Source organism: Equus przewalskii, chromosome 24 (genome assembly GCF_037783145.1).
Source record: "Equus przewalskii isolate Varuska chromosome 24, EquPr2, whole genome shotgun sequence".
NCBI classification, from domain to species: domain Eukaryota; kingdom Metazoa; phylum Chordata; class Mammalia; order Perissodactyla; family Equidae; genus Equus; species Equus przewalskii.
The window spans coordinates 16,728,036-16,748,033 of NC_091854.1; the positions used below are offsets into that span (position 1 = coordinate 16,728,036).

The 19,998-nt window shown below is 34.9% G+C and overlaps 1 protein-coding gene across 50 annotated transcripts in view; it reads right to left on the minus strand.

Moving 5' to 3' along the window:
- Positions 1-349: 349 nt before the first annotated feature.
- Positions 350-19,998, minus strand: part of ADGRL2 (adhesion G protein-coupled receptor L2) — a 594,788-nt gene continuing 575,139 nt past the window's right edge. For 17 of the 50 annotated variants that reach the window (XM_070592478.1, XM_070592481.1, XM_070592476.1 and 14 more), the window contains 6 exons: positions 12,925-13,016; positions 10,931-11,099; positions 8,177-8,305; positions 7,539-7,635; positions 5,731-5,859; positions 350-2,386 (listed from right to left, as the gene is read on the minus strand). In XM_070592478.1, coding sequence (XP_070448579.1) covers positions 1,632-2,386; positions 5,731-5,859; positions 7,539-7,635; positions 8,177-8,305; positions 10,931-11,099; positions 12,925-13,016 — 1,371 coding nt within the window. In that variant the 3' untranslated portion in view covers positions 350-1,631. Of the gene's footprint in view, positions 2,387-3,075; positions 4,886-5,415; positions 5,498-5,730; positions 5,860-7,538; positions 7,636-8,176; positions 8,306-10,930; positions 11,100-11,758; positions 11,786-12,067; positions 12,113-12,924; positions 13,017-19,998 lie in introns of those variants that run through there. The other 33 variants (XM_070592496.1, XM_070592502.1, XM_070592494.1 and 30 more) reach the window with 6 other exon arrangements.

Consider the following 19,998-nt stretch of genomic DNA (forward strand, 5'->3'; position numbering starts at 1 on the left):
AATCAGTTTTTTTTTATGATGCCCAAATTTGATGATAGAATTTCCAACCCTTCTTCTTCCTTTCTTTTTATTTGTTTTAGTTCTGGTGAAATAGAACAAACAAAAATACTTCACTATATTTCCCTGTTAAAACTTATCTGCTAGATTTTGGGCACCGGTAAAGGGCAAATAGAATACAAATACAATATATTCTTTTCCGCACACAGAACCATCAGGCAACTTCATTGTGTTCTTTCACATATCCATGGGTTATATCACGAAGAGACCTGAATACACCCAAGGGGGGAGGGTGGGCAAGGACCAGTGTGTTAAAGCCAATTATGTATCATACATTGAAGTGCACGTTAACTACTTGAAAAAATTCACATTTATTTATTGTCAAACCGTGTTAAACTTTACACTGGATATTAGTGATGGGCTCATTATTAACAGGTTTACACAAAGGGATGAAAAGAAAAGCAGAATTTTGCTGAAACAATTTACATTTCATTAGAACTTTATCATAAAATAAATTAATTACTAAATATAGGCAGAAGGAATATGGAAGAGTAATATTTATGTTTTATTTTATTTTTTAAAAAAGAATAGGCACCTTTTGTTCACTAGAAAGTTTGTGAGAAGTGCCCGGTGACTGCCCTCTCTGCCCTCTGTTCAAGAATCAACAGGGGGTGACACAATCTTTTCTAGATTTCACCACATTTGTGCAAGGCATGGCATAACTGGCTTCAAAGAGTTTTTTCCCCATAAAACACGCTCTTTTGGCAATAAGAAATTTAAATGTAAGAATAAAGACTAACTTGTCAAAGCAGAACGCTGTATACAGTGGAAAGTAAGTGAAAATGGGCAGAAGTTACCGTGACAAAGTGTAAGAAAAAACATTTCATAACGTATGTGCAACCAAGAGCTTTTCACAATATTTTCTTCAAACTCTTTAAAATTATTTTAATGACAATTATATTTCAGTTGGACACAAATGTATTTATTTTACCCTAGCAATAGAACAAAATATAATTTCTTTAGCCATTTTTCATGAGAATAGTTCATTGTACAGTTGAGGAAACATATGAAATAAGGCCTGTGGCTTGATTGCTAGTGGTTTAAACATGTTTTCAATCTTTGCCTTAATGGAAAAGATTTGCAGTGAACTGCAAACTGATGCAGAATAGCTCTCCTGCTTTTCCAAGTCTTGTCAGGAACAGTAAGGTACAGTAAGTTTGTCCCACAGGATTTTAAAGCCTACGTCTTGTATATAATACAATGCAGGCCTACAAAAATGGTGCAGCCATATTTACAAATTTAGTTCACAAACTGCTGCAGTAAATGGCTGGAAAGTTTTGTTTCGCTTGTTTCACAATTTGTCTAAACAGCAGCAGAATCTTAAAATACCTGGTTGGCATCTCTTTTCTCTGTAACAAATAATTCATTTTAGTATACTCTGTGTATATACAAAGTTTCTGTATGTTTTACAAAAATTCACAGAACGGCAAGGTTCAGTCATCTTTTTTACACTGGAGAACCACAGGTCAACGGAGCCAGGTCTTCAAGCAGAGGCTGAGGGAGCTGCATGAGGCCGGTGGAGTCTCTATTTATTAATACTTGCATGTGGCCCTTGGAACCCCTTAGCTGCACTATTAAAGACTTGTGACCAGCTGCATCTGTCCTTCTCTAACATCTCCTTCTGGAATACACCCTTCTTTGTTAATGGGGATTATGTAACCATCGCTATTGCCCCTGCTGATCTGGTAGCACATCTGAAGCTGATGGCCAGCGCCAAGGTTTGGCATGCTCTTATAGTAAATGTCCTCGTTCTCACTCCTCCTGGAGGGAGAGAGGTCTTCTTCCATGTCGGGGCTGCTCTCCGGATAGGGAGAGTCTCTGAGATTGGGCATGCTTGTATAAAGAGAGTCTCTGTTGGGGGACTGCAGGTGGTCCTCAGCCTCAGCCGTCAGCTGGGAGACATAGCTGTCAGTGCCCTCGGGCTTCACTTTCTTCTGGGGTTGGTACAGAAGGGAGTGAGTCCGCTGAGGGATGAGCGGTGCCTCGAGTTCTTTGTGATGGAGCTCCAGCCCTGGGTTGTCGCCGTGCATTAAAGATGAGGCGTCGGCCACGATTGCGTCATCTTCACTGCTGCTACCTCCAATCACAGGTTTGACTGGTAGTGTGAGCTCGAGGTTGTGGCTCTTGCTGCTGCCCCGTAGGTTGTTGTGCACTAACTCTGAAATGATCATTTTCTCGAAAGCAGTATCATTCAGACTTAGTCCACAGTCCACGACTTGCACGCTGTCATTATAGTCCCCCTTGCGCAGTGAGTAGCTGTTGTTAAAATTACCATTTAGCGGTAGAGTATCCATGGCACTTGTATCCCTGGCATTGTTCAGTGAATGTCCTGAAACAGAAAAGGGGGGTTTCCATTACTGCCTCTGTTCCTCCCTACAGGATGTCTACTTCTTTTGTACAAGACTTTTTAATGTCGTTCAGGACAAAGTTGTATTTGAAAGCTAACACTTGAAAAGTGCCAGGCTTTCCCGCATTCCCAACTGTAAACAGTTGCAACCCCATATATAATAGGAAAAAGTGTGAAAGAATAATACTGTTTTTCAGGGAGGGAAGATGGCATAACAGAATATTACTTGATCAATTTTGGGGAGATGGTAGTTATTAATTGATTTTTGGTCAAATCTCTGACACTCTTACAAAGTAGCCTTCACTCCATGTCCTTGCATAGTTAATGCAAAGCAATTCATTAGTGACATTTACATTTTAAAGTATGAGACTATGGTCTATAAAAATAAAATTAACAGAATTTGTCCTAAACAACACTAAATTAAAAAGGAATAAGTCACATACAAAAACTGAAGGCAAATGTACCACATAAACCCACAGAACTGGCAAGCAACTTGTTAAACGACATTCTAACATTTCCTTTTTCTGGAGATGAAGTAAAAAAAAGAATGAAAAAATGGACAGATACAAAGAATTCATGTTCAACAAAGACAGCCATCTCTCACACTGACTGGACCAGGGGCCCACAAGCACCATCCAACAACACGATAGACAGCAGGTGGGGTGACTCACTTTGGACAACTCACATCATGTCTGTCTGCTCAGGCTATCTGGCCTAAGAGTAGCTGATATATAAAAGAAAGTAAAATGATTTATTGTAACATGATGAAGAAGTTCTAAGCTTCTCAGCAACTTAGTCAGAGCAAGGGTTCAACAAATTAGATTACCAGCAATAGCAGCCTTTTACTTTTGCATTGAATATTTCTTATTATTTTGATTATTATGATTATTTTTGGGGACTAATACTCTAATAGCAATGGCCCCAGGCTCCTAACGGTCAGAGTTGGCCTGCAGCCCTGCAGTCTGCATCAGTCACAGTGACAGCACCGAATGAACCAGCAGAGTCTACTATCCGAGACTGGCCCACAGACACCATGGGCATGGAAGTTCAACGCAGAAATGTTAGAGATCTCTTAAGTATGGGTCACAGAAATTAAACCAAGAATAAATATTTAACTATGGAATGGGAAAAGGGTGTCAGCCTCAGCTAATATATTTTTATCTCTAGAGGAATGAAAGATCAGATAAGTCTGCTGAAGATATGAAAAGAGGTTTAGGAGGAAAAAAAATGTGGTAACATGCTCTCTTTGAATCAGAGTTGTATTTTCTACAGACACATAAACATGTAAACTAAGACATCACAGTGCTTCTCAGGCAAATGAAAAAAAAGTCTGAGAGAAAATGAAATGGTCTGCACCATGGAAGTTACGTTAGTCACTTTCAAAATCCTAGAGAAAAAAAAAAAATCACGTCTACAGATAGGTCTGGAAAAAAAAAAGAATGAAATGATGTTATTGAAATGAAACTGACCACTGTGAGGCTGCTGCATTGTATGCAAGGCTTGGAGGAGTTTAGGAAAAAATTTAGTTCTTGGAAAAAATACGAAATTTCCCTTTTTGGTGCTTACTCCGCTCTTAAAGCTGCAGATTATCCTAGAAAACTCAATTTCACGACCAATAAATATCTGATAATCGTTCAACAAATTATCATTAGCAGAAAATGAGAAAATGGGAGGATTCTATTTGTTGGCGACTCATGTTATTTTAAAAACTCTGATCCAACTTCCAAATTTGAAAGACTGACAACTCAATTTGGTTCATGCTCCACATAGAACAAAATGAACTTATAATAGTTATTTGCATTGCAAGGCCTCCTTGAGCTTGGTTGACACAATTCTCCAGCTTTATAAATTTATCTATGTGCCACAATCTTTATTCTAAGATTTACCACCAGAAAACATTTGGTGTTTTAAGTTATAGGTGACACATGGATCACTTGCTGGCACTTGTTTCCTCTGTGAGGTTCGATCTTGTCATTTTTCTTTCCTTTGATTGTTGCTTAATAAATATAAAAATATATACTGGATAATCCAAAAGCTGTTTTCTATGATATACTGCAGATTTAAGCACATCTTTGGTTTTGAAGAGGCAACTTTTTCTGCTCAAGTTCAGGTAATTCACTTGAAGACTTTGCCCAGCCTGTAGCAAGATTACTGTGGGAATGCAGAAAAGGTAAGTCAATTATTCAGTGTCCTGGTTGACAGTACTTCAAGTTTGAAAGAGCAAATTATTTCAGCATTGCGTATACTTAAGTACGGACAGCGTTTGCTACAGACCTCTATTACTGACAAGACAGTACAGAGAGATGTACTGTTTGAATTCGGTAACATTTTAGTTGCAAATTGTGAACCACTTGCCCGCTGAGTCTACTTCATGACTGCTAGTTATGTTTTTAATTGTGCCGGTTAAAAATCATGCTGAAAAAATTTACATTTGATAGGCAAAGTTAAGTTTTACTCCCATACTTGTCTCTCTGTAGGTTGCTAGAGGAAAGCATAAGGAAAGTAAGAAAAACAAGAGAATGAAAAGAGAAGCTGCAGTTACGTTAAAAAAGAATTTTAAGAAAAAAAACGGAAACAAAGTTCTGTGTTTAATTTAGTGGCAAACATCAATCACAAATAAAGATTATACGCTAGCAGTAATTACGTGATAACTTTTATCAAAATCTTGAAAATTCTATTAATATTAAATATATATGCTTTTTTAAAAAACAATAAGCTTTTAGAAAACATAGTAATACAGGATGGGTTAGTGACAATCTCTCCCCCTCCCCCCAATAAAAAACTATAGGGATAAACTGACTAATACTAACTTTATTCTCAAAGTTTTTTCAGAAAAAAGAAAAACTACCATAAAGCTGCACTATACTATAGTTTGGTTACATTGATAAGGCTGGGTGTAGTTTTCTAAACCTAGGCATCCAAATTATCTTTATTAGCTAATTCATTCCAGAAGCAAATTCTGTCAGCAAGCTTTAGAGTCAACTGAACAGTACATTACATAGATAGGATACCTCTAAATGATATAAATCTTGAAGATGGGCTCTCGGACCATGTGATGTCAGTCCTGTAATAATATATTAAGATTTATGCCACCTGTGTCAAAAACATGGATAATTATTGGTAAATACTATCATGACTGAATTTTTACTATAATATAGTGCAGTTTTAGAAGCCTGGCATGGGCAACACCATTAACTCTTTTTAATTGAGAAATTAAGGACGTAATAATAAATATATGGCAACTTGAGTATTCTAGGAAAAGGGCAAAGATCACAGCTCTGTTTAGCAGCAAAGAAAGGCAGTCTTATTTGTAAGTATAAGCACACCTGGTGAATTAAATACAGGAGCTGAAGGGGCATTACATACAACTGTTTCAGCGAGCAATGTGTTATAGGGGTTGTTAGTGCCGTGGGGTCGAAGAAGAGGGTTTGTTAGTAGGTAATTGCCAGTCATTCCTAAAGCAAAGAAACAGAAAAAAATACATCAGTTCTCTTATTTTAATGTTACAGTTGCAGTAAAGTACTTTTTGTATTCATCAAGGGTAGTGGACAAGTTGGGAACGGAAACTGCTGAAATTTTCTGACTCTATTTGAACTACTAATTTGAAGGAGAAAGGGGAGAGGGAAGTTAAATTTCAGTGATTCACAGGTGCTTTCTAAGTCCCCCAAGTAAACACCTGCTGAGGATGACATTTGCTAATTTATACAAAATCACTGTTAAACAAAAATGGCAATTAAATGCACGGAGATCAACATTATGTTTCAAGATGTTACTGCTTAATATTAAAAACCTAACCACTGAGGCCCAGAAGAGGGAATCTCGAACTTTCAGAATTTACAGGTGTGGGATTATCCCTCCTGAAAACATCTGCGTTAATACCAACTCTGATACAAGCAGGAGGAAAAACAACTTTCACAAACAGGTAAAAAGTATGACACATGGCACAAAGCTTCTCTTAGTAAATGCGGGAGCACACATGCCGGGGGGGAAAAAGAGACAGCGTATAATGAATATTAGACCATTCACAAATTCTGTGTAACGAGAATTTTCATTCTGTAATCTCATTTGCCAGGTTTCAAAAATGAATCATTGAATAATTCATTTCCTTTTTGATAGTCATCTTAACAGAATTAGGTAAAACATCAGAGCAATGGAATAAACACACATTTCACTCATTCTAATTGACAAATTACAAACCTTTCAATACTTATCAAACATATGTTTTGCATAGCTAATGCAATTTGACTAAAATATTTTAAAATTCAAGTTGGTCTTGATGCCATACGTACTCCTTTTTTCATTTTAAACCAGAATCTCATCAGAACAATGTCAACAATGAAAAATGTCTTTAATATTTCATTGTGATAAAATATATATTACAAATTGGTACATCAAAACTGAAATCACCTGGATAAATTACCTTTCCAGGGATATAAACAATAAAACATGTTCGACTTTTTTACACCAAATTGAAATTTACTAAGCTTGCATTTAGGAAAACGTGTGTGTACGTGCACTCATGTCCTTATCTTGCTAAATTATCTTATTTGCCAGCTTACTTAAAGTATGAATTACACTGATTATATGATAAATCTAAAGCTGTAATTGTAGACATTAAAAACAGCAATTCAAATTTAAAAATTACTTTGTAAATTCTCATGTATTTTAATTATTTATGCAGATTTACTATAAATGTTTTGACTTATTTTTTACTCTGAAAGAAATATAAAAGAATTTTTCAAATAATTTTCACGGCAAGATCGGCACTATTTAATGTGAATAGTAGTTATTCTAATTATATTAATGTTTTAAGAAGAAAACTTTCATAAATGTCCTGGTGAGAAAGGATAAATTTGTACTCACTAGGAAAACATTTTAATCTGTGGCAAAGTATTTACTTCTTCTGGCCTTAGTTTGTTAAATGTGGAGTTTAAAATTATACTTTTTGCATTACATTATTGAATAATATACATTAATAAAGGATAAATAAAGGGTAAAACTTGATTCAACAGGTTTAAGAGCTTGTGATATAAACCCATTTGCGAGAAAAATTCAGCATTTTCTCTAGAATTATTGTAAATTGGCAAAAGGTACAAAATTTATATTGTAAATTCAAATTTTCCTAGTAACTGACCTTGATTAAGTGTTGAAGTGCTATTGATGTCACCTGAGATAAAAGAAGATTCAGATTGCTTTCTCACAGTGTCATTCCACATCCTTCTTATACGACTCTATTAATATAAAATAGCAAGACATATGTTATGTTAGTTTCCCCAATAAAGACACACAAAGATTTACTCTAAACAATCTGTGTAGGATTATCTGTTGGCCTTTAAAAAAAAAAAATGTGTGTTGATTCTGGTCTAAAACTAAGGAAGTCCATACTGCTCTGTTGCTTCTCTACAAAGAAGTATTTGACCTTCCGCTCTGAAACATTTTCTTTTATTGCCTTTTTTTAAGTGGAGATGACTGATTATTCATCAAATGTTTATTGAGTGTGCCTTACGAGAGAGCTGTGCTATACGAGCTTAGGAGATCCAAAGGCTTATGATACACTTCTTAAAGAAGTATACCTCTCACAAAAACGATGTTCACACCTAAAGACCTTGAAGAGATACTTAAGAAGAAATTAAAACCAAAATACTAAAAAAGCAAGTATTTGCTACCTAGATCATCACAATGAGGAGACACTTAGCGCAAGTGAATAGAACACGTCTCAGTAGGGTTTCTCTAAAGAAGGTTAATTAAGGATGCTCTCAAGTTCCTTGTTACCTGGGTGCCGGAGGAGTACCGGGCGCTGGTTCTGGTGGTTGACGCCTTCACTGAGCTGTGGGGGCTCTCAGTTGGGAGGCTGCCGCAGCAATAGGAGTGTCGGAAGCACTTGCCATATTCTTTCCGTACCTGCATTGAATACCCACGAGACCCAGGGATTAATAGAAACAGATTTGCCTCCCTCTCACTCTCTAATGAAATGAGCACTGGAGACAACTGAGAAGAATTTAAGTTCCACTAATACTGTTCCATGGAGAAAATAAACTGAACTTACAAAATCAAGTTGAATTGAAACTGCTGAAACAGAAATCAGAAAAATATGTGTCCACTAGACTGGCTGGTGGGGTCTTTAAAATGTGATGTAACATGTAGAAATGCTCTACACCTGTTATTGTTATGCAAATATTATTAATACACTAGTATTTTAAAAGCCTTATTTTATCTACATACTTAGCAACCCGAATTTTACATTTTGTGCTAAGAAAATAGGACCAAAAATTACTATCTTTCTTGCTTAATTACATTTAACCACTCATAATTCAGTCATTTAAGTTTTATACGTTTCCTGTCCTCTTAGGTAGGTCAACACATAAACTTCTTTTACTGTATTGCATAGTTTTGCGGGCAACCTCTTTATAATGACAAGAGTGCTTTGGCGCAAGAATAAAGGGAAAAAAGTACTTTGATACATATGCCATTAATGAGGATGGGATGTTTTCTTCATTTTCTGATGTGTCTAGCTTTAACATTTAGTGCAGAGAGCCTAAGATGCCTATTCACTTCATTAGCACACAAGGGAACTATTTATGCAATTTCCATTCACATTAATGAGTTACCCATGTAATTTCCCTTTTCCCCTGAAGCTTGAATATATGAATAGACAGAAAAGTTGTTAGGCCTAAAGAAAGTTTAGAGTAAACTTTAAAAAGTGAAGTCCAAACAATTGCTAAATACTAGGGTTCCGCCTGCAGAGGTGGTACAGAGTTGGGAGGACCAGGGGAGAGAGCTGGACTCTGTGCAGCTAAATTGGCATATAAACTTGTTTTCTTGTGGCTTCCATTGAGATTTTGAAATTACAAGACTGACATGAAGGAGAAGTCATATACAAAATGATTTTTTCCACTAGGTTACAAAAAACACTCAAAAATTTTTTCTCCCCTCACACTTTTATGTTCAGTTATCTGCCTGCAAAGACCATAAATCTGACACGCATTCCTTGCAAAATCAGAGAATTAAAGTCACTAGATGACCTTTTAAATCTACGTGCACGTGCATTTTCATCCTCTTAACTTTATTTAATTACATCTATTAGAACAAATAACAATGGGTTGAACTTTTAAAGTATTTTCTTTGCCTACATAAGCTCACTCAAGCAGTAAGAATCATGATTTTAACTAGACCATTTTATATCATGTTCTTAATAATTCATCCTAGCAATACCCCATAGGACATTCCAAGATTAAGCAGAACATGTCCAAAAAACGTGCAACGTGATGCTTTTAAAATGTAACTGTTAATTTAAAAAAGCATATAAAACAGCAAATCTCTTTGTTCAATGAATCCACGTAACTCTACAAGGAAATAATGACGGCCTCACCTTTTCTCTGCTAAGTTTACGCTTTATGTCAAAAACATTTGGCAGAAATTATGGCTACATGATCATATGCATGTATACAAAATGTTCATTTACATAGAAAAGAACAAAGTAATTACAAGATTATACCTGTATAAGGTTTAAAAAATTAAAGTTCAGTGTTATTATTAAATAACACATGATACCTCACAAAAACTTTCTGTACATTGAATGGCTATTAACTACTCTGAAATGCTGTATAACCAAGACAACGGCAATCAAAATGATATTTTATCCAAATAACACCCTCCAGTGTGGGTTTTGCCTAATGCCTATATTGTTGTGAATGTACATTATCTGTCAGTATTGCACATTCCTCTGTCATTATCTCAAAATTATAGCTTATTCAAAACTGATGGAAGTAACAACACTATCATCTCGTCAGGACTGAAAACATAATAGTTTTCACTTTCACAATTCTATTTCTCTGTTCAATTTAGTGACCAACTAGTAATAACAGAATAAAAAGACTACGTTAGATATGCAGACAGGGAGAGGTTGATACCTAGTGAAAGGCATGGAAATTTTAAACTTAAATGGCAGCTAAGCTTTATATCTCCTTGCAACAGACTAAAGTTTTTCATCTTCAACTTTAATTTTTGAATCATTTTTGCTGACTGCACTTAACATAAAATCAGAACAAAATAATAAGATGTGACACATGAAATTATTGGGGTTTAGATCTTTCAAAATTACTCAAAAGACAACATTAATATTAATTTTTTGTATGTCTGGTGCTTTTAAAATTAAGGTCATTTATCTTTATACTCAATGTTTTCAATCACTGCATTCCCTTTATAGAGCAAAGAATGAGGTTGTTTAACCTATTCTTTATCTTGGATACCCTTTGCACAAAGGGTTTTTGTAGACCCCCCTAGCAAAGAAGAAATCTTAAGTATGGAGTTTATAACACTCCCAAATTGAGATCCAAAAGATGATTGGTAATGACATATTTTACATGTGAAGCCTTAATTTCCAGTCATGCATTACAATTAATTTACGACTAAAAATATGATGCTATTTAATAATACGCCAGTTGTAAAATCTTCTGTATCCTATCTCTTATTTTCAAACCAAAGGACAAGCAAGCAGAGCCCCTAGGTGTTTCCATTTCCACTTACTTTCTTTTGGAGAGCACAATGAAAGATGAAAATGAACACTCCCTGGAAAGCATTAAAGATGGTGAAGAGATATGCCATCACAATAGTCTCCTCATTAATAAAAAGCAACCCAAATGACCAGGTTAGGCCAAGAAGACACAGGAGAGCGAAAGCACCAAGCACCCAAGACCTGAAAAGATAAAGTGAATGTTATGAACAGGTTCAATGGGAGAACACCACGAATCACACTTAAACAGTAACATGGCAGTAGGAGCAGTGGACTTTCCCTATGTTCACATTCAAATTCAACAGCATTTTGGCTTTAACCTTTCACTGATTAAAGAGAGAACAATAGCATTTAGTACTGCAGCCTCCAGTGAAAACAGCAACAGCAGGTATGACCTTTTCTTACTCCAGAATAAACGAGGTATCAAAACTATATGAAAATACAAGGTGTAAAACATCCCCCATGACTTTATTGTCTTTTATGTGCATTTTGGTAGAGGAAATTAAGGAGCCCTTAATTAGCTTACTTCTATATTTTTATTCCTGTGGTGCACTCACGACACTGAATAATGTGACACATACAGAAAGGTTAAATGGCAGATAATCACTTAACACCTAAACTTCAGATTCTAATAAACTAATCTTAGGTGAACCTAAGGTTTTACAACTGAAGCATGAAGAAGCCTGGCTGAAATGGGACAAAAACATGAGAACAATTTCAAAATAAAATAATTTTGGAGAGATTTCATCATGAATAGCTTAAGGAGAAAAGAACTGTAGAAAATAGGGCGGAATGAGAAGGATTCAAAGTCAGTGCATTCCATGTCTAACTAATGATCTTACTTGATAAATGGCTTATTATCTTCATAGCTAGAAAGCATTATAAGCAGAAAAGAGAAACAAAATTATTAGACAGAATTAAAATAGAAAGTAATAAGAAAGCATTTATATATTTATAAATTAGTCAAAATTAAGAAAGTCAAAATGCAGAGGCAAGCAATTAAAAAATAAAGGCATATTATTGTTTAAAAATACTATAGCAAATTAGATATTCAAAATAATTATAAAAATTAAGGGCAATTCATGATATTGACGGATTTGTAGAAAATATAAATCATGCCATAAATTTGTTAATGTAGGGTTCTACCTTACCCAGGTAAGTCCGTATTATAGTAGCCATCACAAACACGGTAATTACTGGTGTAGATGAGAAGACAGAAAGAGGAAAAGGAAGAAAAGAGAGAGATGCTAAAGATTAGCCCTCTCTCTTACCATGCAACATGCAATGAAGCTGGCACTAACCTATCTAAAACACCTAATTTTTTAAAAAATTACCCTTACTACAGATCTGCCATTTTTTACATTAAAAAAAAATATTCTTCGCAGTCCCCTTATAACCAACTTGAATAATACCTCCCCAAATTTTAAATTAACTCATATTTAAAAGATAACTGAAAATGCTTCCGTAAGATGACTTAATGAATCCAGAGCTATCAGTTTTTTGTTAATTAGATAGCATTTCTCCGTTGATGAGATAGTGCAGTTTTTATTCAACATTGAAATAAAGTAAACAACTATTTAATTATCATGAAAACAACAGATAATCTCCAAGTTAACCATAATAATAGACTAAATTCTCTGAGGAAAACAGGATTAGAAGTAGAAACTGCTCAGAATCCTTAAATCAAAAAAGTCATTTAACAAAACAAACAATATAATCATATCAGCCATGCAAAGAGAAACATCATTTTGCACTGCATTTTAAATTCAAATGAAATTGCTACAGTGATATGGAATTTCCACCAAGCCACGGAAATAATTTCTTGGCTCTAGATCAAGACAGCAATTATCTCATTTTTGACCAATATCTGTGACATGGTAACAGCGAGACTCAACCTGGATCATTCTGAATAATTTCTACAGTTGACAGAAGGTATTCACGTATTCCCTGTGGAGAATATCTTTCACTTAGTTTGTCAAGCACTAAAATTAAAATTCAAAATACTCACTTAATGTTTTCCAACCTGCTAGAATCTGGTTTCAAAGTGTTTGAGTGCTTCACCATTTTGCACAATGTGATCACCAGGAAGATAACATTTAGCTGTTATAACAAATAAAGAAACAATTAGACCATTATGACCAAAGAGTGAACAATTAGTCAGTTTTTTCAAATATATTTAATGAGTGAATGCAGTTAACTATCCATGAGATGAGTATGTGGTAGCCACTGATTCGATTTTAGTTCCCACACACAATGATCAAGTTGAGTTTAAACAAAAAATACTCGGGCTATGTATGATCGATATTTTAATAGATCATTTGACATGAAATTGCAACCTCATTAAATCAGTACCATGTGGTGATGATTAAATAAATTAGAAAACCTAAATCAGTTTCTTTAGCTAGAGGTACTCCAGGGCCTAAAAGCCATCTATTGGAAACACGGAAGTGAACTGCTTAGATGGGGCATTTACATTACGTAGTTTATAACAGAAGGGTTCCTGGATTTGGGACCCTAAGACTTGGCTCAGACTCCAGCTCTTGATTTTGATTGATTAAATGAGGATAATAACATTTGCACAATCTATGTGCAAGGTAATTGTGAGAATCAAATGAAATCAAACAAAAAATGTTCGTTAGTTATATGAAGTAAGATAAACTCTAAAAATATATATATATATATTTGCTATTTTACTGTTAAAAGCCATCAGCTCTTTTCCCCTTATGTCTCCATATTGTATGGAAGTAGGTATATTCTGAAGAAAGGCTGTTTTGAGTCCCTCCAAACATTCAGTGGTGCAAAGAATCTAGGTGCAAACAAAAGTAAACTGGGAAAAAGATGGAGCCCGATGCAGAGGGAAGCTTTGGGAGGTGGACATGAGTGAACTTAGAAGGAAAGAGCTGTTTTGACTCAGGAGAGAGAAGGGCTTGTAATTTGCATTTGCTTCTACAGAAACCTGCAGAATGCTGGATGGAGGGAAGGCAGTTCCATTTTTATGTTCTAAAAACAGAACTAACCTAGACGGCTCTTGGATGTTTTTGACATTTTATTTAGTTCGGATTATTACTTTGAAAAAGACAAAACAAAGTTCTTTTGTGAGCTTTATGTGATTCAGAAAGTGCAAGCCCAAATAGTATATTCAGAAAAGGACCCACTATAAGTGGGGACAAAAGCAATTCCTTGGTGGTAAGTAATCAGCAAAGCTTTGTTACGGGAATATGATCATTTTTATTGAGTCACAATACCATCTGATAAAATGATAACATTATTTTACTCATTCATCACTACTTCTGATTTTATAATTAGGAAAAAGGATATAGGACAATAAATAAAATTTCCAGGTCCTTCCTAACAATGAGTTTAGGAAGAGAGTCAAGGCTTTACTTTAAGCTGTGTATCACTCATTTTGTCTACTGTGCCTTACTATTGCTCTTAGATGTAAAATTTTCTCTTAAGAGGTTAATGGGCATAATTTGCAAGTGTTGGCAGACAGCATTCTATTGTTTGATGTTAATTACTTGAGGACAAAAGAAGTTCTTTGTTTAAAAAAGTACTTAAAATTAATTTCTTAAAATACATGTCTAGAGAAAAAGTAAATAAATTTGTAGAAACATTTTCTAGCTTTATATCCTGAAGATTATCCCAACTTTTCACAATATAAACAAATAATTACATTCGCAAGGATATTACAATATTATGCATTTCATTCAACAAATATTTATTGATCTTATTGCTCCAGACAAGAATGTGCTTATTGTGTTGTGGGTAAGACACAATTTCTGCGTTTGAGAAATTAGGGAGATCCTTCTGGTGGTATGGTAAATATTTGACCTGGTTTTTAAACAATCATCTCTAATTTTCTTTAAAAGGCAAAATCAATAGCGTTCTTATTTTTATTTTATGCTCCAGAAAGCCTTAACTTGTAAAATTAAGGAATGGTTAAAACAAGAACTCTAAATATCCTAAGAACAAACAAACAAAGCAAAACCCATGTAAACAGACCAACTGACTACAACCCTTAGGAAAGAAAAGCAGCTTTACAGATTCAGAGTTAAAAATCCTTTAAACCTCTCAACTCCTCTTTTTGAACATACCTAATAAACCACTAATTTCCTTTATTCCAAACTTTAGACCCAGAGTTGTTTCCTGTCCCACTACCCCCACCCACTGCTCCTTTTTTAAAAAAGATTTCCTGAAGCATACAGGGCCACAATTTGGTGTTCATTATTTTCTAAGCATATTAGTTATCCCCTCAGGAATAAAATAACAGTAGTAGTAGTAAATTCCAGAAAGGAGAAAAGTTATTATACATGAATGTACAAGTTACAAGAAAATAAGGAATGTGAAAAAATGTTGGATGTATTAAGTATTATGCTATGAAAAGAAAACGAGTAGAAAATGTGACATCTTAGAGGTGAACTCATCCCAAAGTATTTTTCAATGAAGAAAATTAGATAAAAAAACATTATTTAAGAACTAACAAGAATTAGTTTTCCAATAAAACTGAAATGAAAATAAAATCTACCTATATAAAAATAGAATTAAAGCTTAAATATGACACAAAGACATTTCTTTCTTGCTAAGACAGAGGACTAACCAAGATGAATGTGCTACAGAAAACTTATCTCATTTAATTCTGAAAACACAGACTGTTAGATGCATCTCCTCTTCTTTTCCCCTCACCCTACTGAGGTTTTTAACGTTATGTATGTGTTTAGTGTTTCTTTCTAGTTACAAATATAATAGATTGACAAGCCGTACAAGTTCAGAAAAATACAGGAAAAAAAATCCAACAACCTATAATCTCATCTCCAGAGGTAGCAGGAAGCACTTGGATAACGATATTACAAATCTGAGATGCTGAGTATCTTGCCAAAGATTACATAGCTATATAATGTCAGTCCTGAGATTCACTAAACTGTGGTCTGGCTCCATAGCTCAGTCTTTCCAAATAAAATTAATCAATTTATTCTCATTTCAGTGAGAAAATTAGGAGTCTTCTAACAAAGCAAAGATATACTAGTATTATTTTTTTAAAAAAGGTTCCACATCTATAAAAAGTAATTCAATTTAGAAATCACTCAGAGATGACAAATGAAGTTAAAGATAAATAATAAATTAATAGGGGGCTGGCCCCGTGGCTGAGTGGTTAAGTTCGCGCGCTCCCCTGCAGGCGGCCCAGTGTTTCGTTGGTTCGAATCCTGGGCGCGGACATGGCACTGCTCATCAAACCATGCTGAGGCAGCGTCCCACATGCCACAACTAGAAGAACCCACAATGAAGATTACACAACTATGTACCGGGGGGCTTTGGGGAGAAAAAGGAAAAAAATAAAATCTTTAAAAAACATAATAATAATAAATTAATAGATAAACTACAGCCTCAAGAAATTCTGGACAACTTAAGAGATGTGCTCTTCAGGCGGCTTCCCCCTGATGGACTTGCCAGAATAGCTGATTCTCCATTTTCTTTGTAAAACACTACCATCCCATAATCAGCAAATGGTTAAAATAACCACACACTTCTACTCCCGCTAGCCAAATGGTATGTTTAACAACAGTTGGTTGCGTTTTCTCAAACCTGTTTGTGTTAATTATACTCACATGGCTAAATACCACACAAACCTATAAAACCTGAGAGCAAAAAAAAAAAAAAAGCTGTTGTTTCCAACATACTTAGATTAAATTCTTCAAAAAGACCTTTAAAAGCAACTAAAAATACTAGAAAAATAATCGCAAAACCACTGGATTTTTGCATTTGGATTGTTTCACAAGTATCTGTGAATTTTCCAATTTAAAGAAACTGAAAATAAAATTCATAGCCAATGCACTAATATTTAGGTTGCCAACAAATTTATAGCGAAATCCAACACTAATTTAGCCTTTGAAATATGACTTGAAGATATACAAATAATGAGGCAATGGTATCTTAAATAAGACAAAATACCATCATTTTAAGACAAAGCAATTATGAAAAAAGGCATGAAAGACATACTGTGAATCATAATATAAAGGGGCAAAAAATGCTAAACATAAGATATTTTTCTTTTCCTCAATTCCACATTAAAAAAAATAAAAATTTCACTAATGCATATTATTTACTAGTCTTATTAGAGAAATGAAAAAAATACATCATTTAGACATTGAATATTTTAATATGTTATCATTAACATGGATAACAGTGAAACATTTTTGGAATTAAATAGAACATATACTGAACTATAACAAGGTTTTTTTTTTGGTGAGGAAGATTGTTCCTGAGCTAACATCTGTGCCAACCTTCCTCTATATTTTGTATGTGGGAGGCTGCCTCAGCATGGCTTGATGAGCGGTGTGTAGGTCTGCTCCTGGGATCTGACCCCACAAACCCCAGGCCGCTGAAGCAGAGTGCACAAACCTAACCAAGACGCCAACAGGCCAGCCCTATAAACAAATTGTTCTAAATGTGGTTTTAGAGCTTATTTTCTCCAATGCTTAAAAAATGTAAATGCTAATTTTTAGTTTCATAGAATAAATATTGCTGCTATGCTCTTTTTGAGAGGTAATACACTATAAGAGTCATGATTTTGTAGAGTAATATATTTCAATAGATTTCTTTCCCTCTCTTCTACTCCTTTCTTGTTCTTTTAAAATATAACTACAGGAATCAGAACAAGAAAGAGGTGGGCAAATGGAAACATCTTTGATTAAATCTATCATCCAAAATAGTTCCTTGAAGATGGAGTAGTACTGGTTGCAAATCTGAGTTCTTTGTTCTTTGCATTTTCCCCATGACATAAATGGTTCCTTCCAGCCATATATTTCTGTGCTTCTTTTTTCATCTGGTTAGAGTAAGTGATTTCTTTCTCCTCACTTTTATTTCTACCCAATTTATTTTCCTGCCTTTGATATGCATTTTAAAAATAAAAGAAATTATAACCATCGAACACGGAATTTTCCTTATTTCTCACCAGAAGGCAGGCAAAAAGACAAGGAGAGAAGAATCTCTCCACCATCCTTCTCCCTTCAATTCCAGTGCAGCCACTTTTTGTCAATTTGTTCTTTATTTTTTCTTTCGAACATCAACACTACTAAGTTTAAACACAGTATTTTAGGATAGTTTGAAAGGTGCTATGCATCAGCAGAAAAGAAAAAAGACAGAGTTACAGACACAAAGATTTGTCTAAACCTGGTTAAGTACATGTCCTTACTCAATCATTCGCATAGAAGCCCCTAGTAAGGACAAGTTAACAGGACCGTCTTACATATCGTATGTCAACTCAGCAGGCTAAATGCCCATACTGATGATTAATATTGGAGATAAGGCAACTTATCCAGAAATTAATCAGAGTTTACCTCTGCTCTGTGTGTGTACACATAGGTAAATAGGTAGATGGATATCTATGTGAAAGCGTGAGAGCAAATTCAGAAGAAAAAAATTTTCTTACTCAGTTAAAAAGAGTAAATCGCCAAACGGGGCATTTTTTCTCTTCCAATGACAAATAATACTCTTTCACCTATCCCAAAATAATAATTTCTTAAATTATTGTTTAAATAATCTGCCAATATAATTTGCTGATAAAATTCGCTACTTAATGATACAGGGTAACTCATTACCACCCATAATGACGATGCGAAAATACAAAGTTTAAAAAAAGGAAGAAATACCACAGATTATGAAAGTGCCCAGTTTGTTTCACAGTCATCAACCTGCTCAATTGAATCACATCCGTCTGAGTTTAGCAGCTTAAAATTCATTCCACAGCTTGCAGTGCTGACATGGATATGATAAGACAGACGAACAGAAACACCACTCTGAAGTAACCTAACTGAACTGCACATGTTCTGACCCTTTTTGTCCTCCCTGGAGCTTTTGCTACCTGGCAAAAGCAACTTAAAACTGCGCTTGTATCTCCCGATCTTTGCTGTTAGCCAAGCAGAAACCTATTTCTCCCTGGGACTCGCAGCCAGAGAGGTGTTCTCTGAAGAAGACTTCTAAATGAGTGTGTGAGCTGAACTCTTACTGAACTGAATTAATTATTAACGATGCAGATGGAGCTGTCCAAATGATAAGAACAGCTCCTGACGTGTCATGATCCAAGCTTTCATTAAACCATTTCAAGCATACTAATGGTTTCCCACTGCTCATTACTTACAAGCACTTTTCTCATAGATATAATAACTCCAGTGCCTGTAGGCAAGACATTCTATAGAAAGACACAAGTAGGAAGTTTTATTTTTCATAGCATGTTATTTTTCTTCATAGGATATTAAAAATGTACACATTTAATACTACTAAGTTAAATGATTTCAATTCAGGAAAGTTGGAAATGCAAAACTACACTTTCTAGAAATATCAATAGGTAATTTTTGTTATGAGAGTACTTCTTCAAAGGGTAGTATACAATATGATTTATATTAAGATTTGTGTTTGAATTGACTTTTAAACATTCTCTATCACCAGAAGAATCTATGTAGGTAAATGAATTAATATTCAAGAAACACGTGCTGCACAATCAGATCACATCTCAATTGAGGTTACAGGCGAGATAACGTTTTACACTCCTATATCACTCTTTGTCTCAGTGTTGGGATGATTAGAGGGCAAAGCAATTGCAGGAGAAGAATTACTCCCAGGATCTGCACTGTGATTGCTACCTGCTGTTTTGTTTTGTTTTGTTTTAAGCTGGGAACACTGTTTCCAAAAGTCCTTCACATCTCAGCCTAGATGATTTGGTAGAGGGTAATGATGACAAGACTAATGTCTAACAGTAGGCTCTCACTGTAAGTAGGCAATATAAGAAAACGTCCTTTACCTCTTGTCTTAGAGGAAGCTGAGTAACTGTGAACACTATCTCCTTTTGCCAAGTGAAACGTTTTTTTAATACTCTAAAGTTAGTATTTATCTTCAGAGAATATAAATAGAAAATAAAACTCCAGTACAGCAGAAGTAAACACATCACACTTTTATAGACCAAATATCCCTAAAATAGCCTTTGCAATTTTCAAAGTATCAATATGTTTGGCCAAGGGCTCAGGAGAAAATCAAGGAGCCTGTGTCTCTAAGGATCCCACCTCTTCAGGTTAGCTGGTTGCCATTTTAA